This window comes from Balearica regulorum, chromosome 5 (genome assembly GCF_011004875.1).
Source record: "Balearica regulorum gibbericeps isolate bBalReg1 chromosome 5, bBalReg1.pri, whole genome shotgun sequence".
In the NCBI taxonomy this organism is placed as follows: Eukaryota; Metazoa; Chordata; class Aves; order Gruiformes; family Gruidae; genus Balearica; species Balearica regulorum.
The window spans coordinates 28811491-28821691 of NC_046188.1; the positions used below are offsets into that span (position 1 = coordinate 28811491).

At 44.3% G+C, this 10201-nt stretch overlaps 1 protein-coding gene across 2 annotated transcripts; it reads left to right on the forward strand.

Moving 5' to 3' along the window:
- Positions 1-1071: 1071 nt before the first annotated feature.
- CFL2 (cofilin 2) lies at positions 1072-6967 on the forward strand. 2 transcript variants are annotated; one of them, XM_075753976.1, is made up of 4 exons: positions 1072-1229; positions 2752-3059; positions 3161-3237; positions 3329-6967. In XM_075753976.1, exons 1-4 carry the CDS (start codon positions 1227-1229, stop codon positions 3439-3441), a joined length of 501 nt encoding a protein of 166 aa, XP_075610091.1. In that variant the 5' UTR covers positions 1072-1226; the 3' UTR covers positions 3442-6967. The 2 variants fall into 2 exon arrangements, with proteins under 2 accessions (XP_075610091.1, XP_075610092.1); XM_075753977.1 differs by lacking the exon at positions 1072-1229 and adding an exon at positions 2599-2623.
- The last annotated feature ends 3234 nt before the right edge of the window (positions 6968-10201 follow it).

The following is a 10201-nucleotide window of genomic DNA, read 5'->3' on the forward strand; positions in this document are numbered from 1 at the left end:
ATCCCATGTCCCTCACACAATGCAATATGAATGTGTGTACATATATATATATATGTATGTTCGGGGAGCAGAGAGCCACACTGTACTGATGATCCTCTTGTCCACTTGGATGGGCTAGAGATACAATGCTCCATGTTTGGTGTCCTGTGCCTGAACCCCCGTCCAGCTCAGTATGGGAGAAGCGAAACACTCCAGGGAAGGTTATCCTTCCTTGTTTTCCTGTAAGTCATCTCCCTGTCTTTTAATGCCGCTTCTTCCACCTTGTGTGTCATGTCCCGCCCCACAGTCCGAGCAGCTTTCAAAACCACAGAAGGTGCTGTCTCTGCACCAGGCTTCCCCCGGCCTTTCTCTACAGAGACCAACGGCAGCCATGGCAGCAGCACAGCAAGTCTCCCGGGGGGGATGTGTGTGTGTGTGTGCACAAAGAGCCATGGCAGCAGCACAGCTCCTGTCAGGGGGGTACAAGGAGCCATGGCAGCAGCACAGCTCCTGTCAAGGTTGGGGGGACACAAGGAGTCAGGGCACACCACAAAATGCCCCCGACGGTGGCCTGTCAGACGTGTGCAGGCAGACAGACGGCGCTTGGCCATGCAGCCTGAACATGGGGGCGATGCCAAAATCATTACTGTAGAGCAGCAGAAAGCACCCTGGCAAAGGGAGCAGCCCTGGGCAGGAGGTGCAGGGCAGGGCGAGGAGCAGCCGCGCTGCGGGCGGTCGTGGCTGGCTCCACAAGGAGCCGTGCTGCCATCGTGCCCCGGCCGCATCGCCCCCTCAACAGCCAGCGACCCACCGGGGTAGGTCTGGGGCCGGCCGAGCGTGGACGCCGGGGGCTGCGAGGCCGAGTCGGCCGCCTGGGCGCTGCCAGCCGCACCGCGGGGCAGCGGCGGCGGCTCATCGCGCCGCACGGGCGGCAGAGTCCCGCCGCCGGGCGGTGGAAAGGCGGCGGAAAAGCGGCGGGAGGGCGGTCAGGCCCCGCCGCCTGCAGGCCAGGCCAGGCCCGGCCCTGCCCTGCCCTACCCTGCGGGGGGCGGCCCGGCGCAGCGCGGCCAGGCCCGGCGGCACGTGGTGGCGGCGCGGCCCATGTGACCGGCCCTCCCCGGCCGCCGCGGCTCATCCCCCGCCCGGCCCGAGTCCCCGCCCGCCTCGCCCCCAGCGCAGCGCAGCGCTCTCCTGCGTGCAGCAGCCCCGCACCGCAGGCAGCCGCCGCCGCCCCGGGACCCGGCGCCATGGTAAGGGCGGTGCGGCGCGGCCAAGCGGGGAGGGCGGTGGGGAGCGGCCCGCGGCGGCGGGGGCAGCGGCAGCGCGGCCCGGTGGGGCGCGGGGCCGAGCTGAGCAGGCCCGACGCGGCACGGCTCGGCCCCGCGGCCTCTGGCGGCCATTTTAGTCTAATTTTAGCCGGGTGCGGGGGGAAGGGGCGGTGGGAGCGGCCGCGGGGCAGGAGCGGGCGGCGGGGCGGGCCGCGGCGGCCGCGGCGAGGTCGGGGGCCGGCGGTTGGGACCGGCCGGCGCGGCGCAGCGCTCCCTGCGGCATCGCCCGGGCGTGCGAGTGCGTGAGGGGCGGGGAGCCGGGCGCCGCCGGCGGGCGCGGGGAGAGGGGCTCCCGGCGGGCCCCCCGGGGGAGCCGCCGCTGCCCGCCCGCCCGCGGCCCGGGTCCGCGCGGTGTTCCTCGGCCGACGGGGGAGCGATCGGCTGGAAGCGCCGGTGCCGCCGCGGCCGCGGCCAGGGTGGCCGAGAGCAGGGCTGGAGGACGCGGGGCGGCGGGACGCCGGTTCCTCGGAGGCGAACGCCGTCCCCGCGAACAAAGCAGGGAAAGGGGGCAGGCGGGCTCCCCCGGGGACAAAGCCGGCGGCTCCCGGCGAGCCGTGCACCTGCCTTCCCCAGGCAGCCTGCGCTGGCAGCGCCCGCCGCGGCAGATGCGATTGTTGGAGCGGGAGCAAGGGCGCTGCGGATGGGTTTAGCTCCTCGCAATGGGCTTTGCTAAATTATTTTCTTTTTTTGCCGTGAGCTCCACCTTTGCCCTGTCAGTGTTTTGTTTTCTTGCTGTTTTAGGCTCGGGTTTTGAACGGCTTGCGAGCCGTATGGTGAGCTGTATGCATTGTAGCTGGTATTTTTGTATGAAGGAAGAGCAGTCGGATAATACTCGTGCAGCAGTGCGAAGTAAAATTCAGGAGTTTTTAAAGCGCGGTATTGAAGCTGACACAATGCAGAAAACATTTCTGCTGCTTGTAGAGCCTTACATCACCCAACAAAATGAGAGTCATGACAGTGCTGGATGTGAACTGCTGCTGTAGCGTTTGTTCCACTAAAAAAAAAAAAAAGAACAAAAACCCCACCTCCCCATCCCAACCCAAAACTACAGACTCTTCTCCTATGTTCAGTTCCCACCCCCCTGCTCTCCTCCTCCCCCCATATAAGCCAAATGCAAGATAAGGTAATGGAAAATGGCTTGAGTTGTTGCCTAGTTGTATAAAACTGCTGGAGTTGTATGCCTGGTTGTATAAAACTGCTATCCAGAATCACAGCTGAAGATGCTGAGATCTGCAACAAGAGAATATGGATTTTACACCTCCTTTAAATCTTCTGCTCCAATCCTGCAAAGATTACTAAATTCATAGTGTGTTCAGGTTGAGTATAGTATCTTTATTTGTGGGTGAGGGGGCAGGCAGACTTTATCTAGCACTGTGGGCTGTCATCTTTTCTAGTGAGTGTTAATTTTTGCTGTTTAAATTATTCCTTTGATCTCATTTCACAGGCTTCTGGAGTAACAGTGAATGATGAAGTCATAAAGGTTTTTAATGACATGAAAGTAAGGAAATCTTCAACCCCAGAAGAGATTAAAAAAAGAAAGAAAGCCGTTCTCTTCTGCTTAAGCGATGACAAAAAACAAATAATTGTAGAGGAGTCAAAGCAGATATTGGTTGGTGACATTGGAGATACTGTGGAGGACCCCTATACAGCCTTTGTGAAGTTGCTACCTTTGAATGATTGCCGATACGCTTTGTATGATGCCACATATGAGACAAAGGAATCTAAGAAAGAAGACCTGGTATTTATATTCTGGTGTGTAAAAGCATGGCTTGGTGTTAAAATTGAATATTTTTGGAGTTAACACTGGATGACTGAGTAACTGTTTTGTCGTGGTTTTCTCCTTTCCTTTAAAGGGCTCCTGAAAGTGCACCTTTAAAAAGCAAGATGATCTACGCAAGCTCTAAAGATGCCATTAAAAAGAAATTTACAGGTACAGACCTAAAAATGTTTCGCTTGTTAATGATAATGCCGTGTAGATGTTGAGGTTCTCACAAGTACATTGTTGTCCGTCTGTCTTTCAGGTATTAAACATGAGTGGCAAGTAAATGGTTTGGATGATATTAAGGACCGTTCAACACTTGGAGAGAAATTGGGAGGCAACGTGGTAGTTTCACTTGAAGGAAAACCCTTATAAAAAGACAGACAAGTGCCATCTGGATCTAAGGAGCTTCCATTTCTGCAGCTCATTCAATTGGAATAGCATTAGTCTCCCTGTCCCCTTCCCTCCTCAAAAAATAAGTCCCTTCCCTAATGCCCCTGAAGGAGATGTCATTGTTAAGCAGTCTACCAGCGATTGCCATTAGACTGTTTAATCCTGGTAGTTTTATGTAGGATCCAAGGAATGCTTTCACGTCATACTCTTAGCCAAAACTGACGTTGCAGGCATTCCTTGCAACATGTACAATGAATGTGATAGTTAATGTGAATAGTCTAGCAGACAGCAAAGGGTAAGCTAATTGAATGCCTTGAAAGTATTGTCCACTGGTCGGATGGTAGACTCTATACAGTATTACTTACAGTTGCACTTGATTGCAGTTCCATGAGGCTCTTGTGCATTCATACACCTCACCTGCCTTGACAAGCCTATTTTTGTGACATGGCAGCACACAACACTATGCATTTAAAGCACTTTTTTGTAATATGTTTGACCCCCCCGCCCCCCCCAAAGGAATGCCAATTAAGTTGCTGTAACTGTGTCATCAAATTATTGTAGTACCTCAGTTTCATTCCTGTTACATGCATATCTTTATAAATGAAGTAGCTGTTATGATGCCTTTTGTTTTCCATTGAATGTACACTACTGAACAGGAGTAGAAGTTATCTGTTTACCATGTGAGTCTTGAAACACTAAAGTTTTGTAAAACATCAGTCATGGTGGCAATTTCTGTATTAAAAAGAGCCTTAAATGGAACGTTGTTTTTTGAGATCAAAAACTGGCCACGTTGCAATAAAACTTGTGGCTTATTACAGAATGTTGCCTTGTTTTCATTGGAAAATACAGTTTTTAAGTATGTTTAATTTAAGCATATTTCAAATAACTTCTGTGGAAAGTATTGTAAAGATAAACAATCATTAATCTCATCTTAAATAATGCAAGTTTTTCATTCCTAATCATGATTTAGGCACTGCTTTACAATACTTTGTGGCTCTGTTCTGATCATTTGATAAAGGACCTGATCCTAGTTTACTGTTAAAGTAAAGAAGCTACCACTGCTAGAGACCATTAGTTCCATGAAACACTTGTGTCAGAAACGTAAAATTACGAAGTAATAAACCACGCAGCGTGTTTTGTACCTGAATGTTCTTAAAGTTCTACACGTCAGAGTAAAACCTTGCACGAAATCTTACAGCTTGCCGCCTTTTTGGGTAAGATGATGCGTAATGACAGTTACATGATATGCAAATATGAATATAATTTTTGTTTCTCAAGTGTTGCGGTTAAGATGGACTCGGTACAAGAAATAGCCTAAATGAACTGTTCTACTTGTTAGCTTCTATGTAAATAGAACTGGAAAGTGTTTTGCCGCTACCGAGGCTTGCACTGGGGACATGTTTTGGCTGGGAGCCAAATAATGCTCTCCTTATAGAGAATTTGATCTGCTCTGTGTGAGCAATCCTCCGTTAGCCAGAGCTATTTATGGCAAACACATGCTTTTGTATCTTGTCATCGTTATCCACAAATGGCAAAACTGGACATGATTCTCCTGGTATGCGTAAAGGAGCGAGGGCTGTTAGGCAGCCACTCGCAGCTGAACTGTACATGCTGCTAGAAGGAATGCTCTTTATCATTACCTTGTTTTAAAAAGTTGGTAGAGTAGAACTGTGGAGCTTTTAAATACGGGCCCTTTATGTTCAGTCCATAGCCCTTTTTCAACAGGGAAGCAGATAAGAATCAAATTTTTTTTTAATTTTTTTTTTTTTTTAAATAGTTCAAATAACCTAGTGGTACTGTGTTCAGGCTCTCTCGTCCTGTAGAACTTTAAGACTTTGTTTCAGGCTTCTGGCTATCCTTATGACTTGCACACCTCATTGTGTTAGCTGTTCTATGTAGACTAAACTTTATTAGAGTTTAACTAAAAAGGCATGATGACCACTGACTTACTAAGTGTATTAATGAGTCTTGGTTTTGTTCTACAAAACTCTCCTTTCAGGTACCTTTTAAGGTTGAGAAGTAACTGATGGTATGCATGTTGTCTAGATTAAAAAAAAAAAAAAAATTCCTCAAAATAGTCTCTTGATTTCTGATTATTCACATTTTGTGCAAAGCCCAGATTAATGTAAAGATATACTTTGTGCTTTGTGTTTGACTTGAGTTTAGTACAGTATAATGAAATGATCTTTTAACTGATTTTCACAAGGTATAAATGGTTTCTTTAGAAAAAGCCCAAACTGAAAATGTTAAATTTTAATAAACAATTTGAATTTCATTTTAGACAGTAAACTTTTTTTAAGCAGTACTGTGTTTAAATTTATTGTTTGTCTCTGCTGCATACAGTCTGGAAAGATGTCTGTGGCTTCTAAGTTGAATATTAAAGGTTAGTTGTTTGTTTTTTGGTTTTTTTTGTTTTTTTTTTTTTTTTTTAACTAGCTTAGGTGTATATTCACTCAGTCCAAGTAGATATAAAATTGAAGCACAAACTGTATTTATGTGAGATTCCTTCCAAAACAAGTTTTGGATCCAAAAGGATCAGCCTGCCTTCGGTTTGTTCTTGAAATGACTGACTGATGCGAGGTCCAATTCAGATGGCTTGCTTTAAAAAAAACCAACAACCCAACAACCCCCCCCCCCCCCCACAATAAAGTGCTACAGAACTGTTACTGTTTGAATTATAAAACAAATGAGAGACAGCTGGCATCTGTTCCAAAATGGTTTGTCAGCTGTTGTTTTCTGTCATTATGCAAAATGGTGAGGGCCTCATTGTGGTCGAGAAGTGGAGGAAAATCCTCTCAACTTGAATATCTTCTGTGTGTCCGTGTAGATGTGACTTTTGGGTATCTTGGCTTCAGTTATTTTATTGATCAAGAAATGTTAAATAAAATTTTCATGAGAGTAGCTTGTGCAGAAATGGCATTTTTCTTCTTTAAAAAAAAAAAAAAAGACTTCAAAACCAGCAGTTGTTGTGTTTGATTTGGTAAATCCTGGAAGGGGTATAGCCATACAGGTTTGATTTCTCTGAAAAGGGAAATCGGTCCAAGACTAGTGTGAGTAGGTGAGCTTTACGCTTGTGGCGATTTTAGAAATGCGAAGCTTAAACCGTATACAGACTTGAGTGTAAGAATCACTCCTAGTCACGTCATTAAATGGATTTTGAGTATGTTCAGTTAAAACCCAAAGTGTTTCTCTCAGTGGAAGAGTCTTTTTCTGCTGTACCATTCCCTCAGAACGAGTGATGGAATACAGCAATTGCCACAATTTGATAATAAGCTTTACTCTCTTATGCCAATTCCAGTATAAACCAAATTTTTGTGTCTGCCTATTTTTTATAAACTTCTGTAAGTTCCCCTTAGTTTGTGGTGGTGAGTTAACAATTGTAGAGTGAAACACGGCACTAACAGTTGATGAAAGATCATTAATGTAGCACCTGTCTATAAGTATTGAATTTCTTTGAAAATATTTCTGATTTTGAAAACCTGGTATAAATAAAATTAATTTAAATGTCTTCAGATGTGGAGTATGTTTGTATGCTGGGCAACACCTACGCTAATCACTTTGCTGTTGTCTGTGGTTGGGAGCAGCCCAGATGCTGTGAAAGGACAGATCGTGGAGTAAATGAGTGGAATATGTGTATTTTTGTAATGGGTTTCACCTATAGCCCTTTCAGTTCAATACCCAGCTGCAGCTCTGTGGCTCTGGAGATTGGTATAAAGAAGTTTTTAGTGGGTTGGTGCTGGATAACCTTTTTTTCTTGTGTTGGATCCTAGCTCATATGTTCAGCAAATTAGATTATTTTTTTTTTTTAAAAAAAGGAAAAAGTATACTTATGCTGACAAGTCATTTTTAATACTTGGAAGAAAGTGAGCAGATGTGGTGTGAAAAAGGTGACTCCATGAAGAATGATGAAAAGATTATCCTTGTGGTATCAGTGGTATGTCTCCTGTAAATGTAAAATTTCTTGGATCTAGGAACAGCTTAGCTGAAAGAGTTAATTTTGTAAACAAAGCCGTCAAGAAACAGCTTTAATGGATTCTCTGGAGAAAATGAGCTTTTACACTGTAGATTGATAATCTTTTCACTGTTTCCCTAACATAAGCTTTCAGTGTGGCTGTAGGGGACACATATGAGAATATGCATTAAAAATGAGTGAAAGCTCTCTTTATGACATTCAGTATTTTTATACAAATTACTGCTCCAGTTAAAAAATGTTCTATTCTTACTGTATTCATATCCAGTACTTGATACCCTATTGAATTTGGGCATTTCCCTGCCTCACCCCCCATGCTGTTAAATCTACATAACCCCCATACACCTTACTATTCCTTGCATTGCTTATCTCTGCCATCTACTAATAATACCTGAAAAAAATACAAAAGTGAAAAATTAAAAGCCTTTCATAGGAAATTCAAGCAGGTAACATAATTTATGTTGTTTTTTTGATGATATGGTAGAATTGTCTTTTTATATTGTAAGGCTCACAGCAATAATGTGTGCTGTTTGACATTGACTTTTTAGTATCTCATTGTGGGTTAATATTTCTGTTATCAGCTTTACTTCGTAGTTACTTAGGAAACTAATGAGTGGAAAAGAAACTTGAAGGTGCTGCTGATTATTTTAAAGAGTTTCTAAATGTCGATTCAGATGATTAAAAAAAATATACCAACTTCCATTTCCCACTGTTAGCTTAATTTTTATTCTTGTGTGAATAGGCTTAGGAACGTGTAGCTGTAATCATGCCTTCTCCTCTTCCACCTCTTTATTTTTAAAAACAGCTGTGTCACTGCAAATCCCTACCATCTGCCCACCATCTTCCGTAAAGCTTTACGAACAATCTCCACTTGTACCTTTTAGTATCTATTTTTCCCCTCTCTTGTTTGTGATTGTAGGGATTTGATTTAGAAAAACTAAGCACTGTAATATTATGCTCCTCAAAAGCTTTTCTATTATGCAGAAAGTTAAAAGCATCAGTTACTCTCTGGTGAGCACAGCTGCAGGGTATACATTGGCTTGAAAAAAAGAGATGTGATTTTGAGAACCAGTTTAGAAAGCCTTATTTGTGCCTGCTTCCTCTTCGTGGCAGCACTGCTTTCATCTGTGACCTTCTATTAAGGCTAATGTGAGAGTTAAGCTTTTCTTCCATTTTAGCCGTTTCAACAGAAAATTGAATGTGCATGTAGCAAACAAGGTGCAGAGAAGCAGAGGAAGGTTTAGAAGGACCTGGGGGGGAAAGGGTCCTTATGGCAGAAGATTTGTTTCCTTTTAATTTCAGCATGAGCTTGCAGCTGTAAAGACGGAGCTTATGTTCTCTTTTGCTCTGCCGGAACATGCGGATTCCACAGCCTCAACTGTCTCAGTGCTTTTAAGCAACGAAATGGGAACGTGTAGCTCCGTACCGGTGAAATTTGGTTTACTCCTATGAACGTGAAGCCATGCCACAATGGGACCCTTGCTTAGCAATATCATACAGGTGCTGCACCTAAGCTGCATTTGAACAACCCTTTAAAAATGTGTGGGTTTTGATTACACTGAATACAATAATTAAGCTATTGCATTGGGAGTGAGGATGAAGTGGTATAGTTCTTAATTAGGTGACTGCAAGTGACAAATATAATTCATGGTCAAATTTTAGAGTCTTAGCCCTTTTATTTACACATGACTTAAACACTTCCTGGTCCACAGAATTAAATGCCTGCATAAATTCTTTTAAGAAGCAGTAGCATAATTTTAGCTCTTCGTTGACTCTACTGACGCAGAATCTGTCACCTGAAGGTTTTTATTCTTCTGCGTTGGTGAATTCCCTTTGTACTGCTGCATTATTTCTCTGCATCCACGCTTCAAAATCAGTTCCCAGAACTCTCCTTCCAAGTAACCAGAATTCCTAAACAATATTTATTCTGCATGACTAAGGTAGAAAGGCATCTTGTAGAATGCCCATAGGAAACAAAGGCATGGCATTAGCCTGTGTGGCCACTGAGCAAGTCTGGCCCTGCGTGCCATCTCTGACTGTTGGGTTATTCTGATGAGAACGTCAGCCCCTTCAGGTTTTTCTGCAACAGCCCAACCCAGAAAATTCGTGGAAACAGAAAAGAACGTCTTAATTTTTCTCAGATAAAGACTTTATAAACTGGCTGAATGCCTTGTTCGCTGGTAAGGCTGAGTGAAACAGCTATCAGGGTCACAGTGATAACCACTTTTTTAAAAAAATTTTTTTACGTGTTCTGACAAAAACATCTGGCTTTGATTCTAGCCAGTTTTATCGATTTACTTCAACAGGTGCAATTGTTGGAAGTATCTTCAGGAGCAGCTATATTTAGATATATAACCTTTCCATAATTCTGCTAGTTGTTTCAGTCTCATTATTATTTTAATTCAGTCACTTCAGGCAGTTAAAATTGTAACGGAGCTGGAGTTTAGTATTGCCAATATAATGCTCACAACACAGCATAAACAACATTTAAAAGTCATCATCATCAAAATTAGTAATAATTTAAATCAATTTGAATTCTATAGCCTGGTCTCAGTTTTGCAAGGAGGATGACTCTCTTAAAAGCCAAGTGGTCTTCCAGCGAGCTCCTGACCGAACATCTTCATGACAGGGTGGCAGAAGCGTTGGAGCATTCAGATTGGAGCAGTCTGCTTCGTTTTCTTGCATAGCCGGTAACTTTCCTATCCTGGGATACATTGAGGTTACTATGGTATCAATGTCTAAAGCATTTCACTTCCTTTTTTTCATTCTCAA

Coding starts and splice junctions, on each gene's coding strand:
- CFL2 (XM_075753976.1), top strand. Junction 3,060..3,160: donor GACCTGGTATTTATATTCTG/GTGTGTAAAAGC, acceptor TTTCCTTTAAAG/GGCTCCTGAAAGTGCACCTT. Junction 3,238..3,328: donor CATTAAAAAGAAATTTACAG/GTACAGACCTAA, acceptor TCTGTCTTTCAG/GTATTAAACATGAGTGGCAA.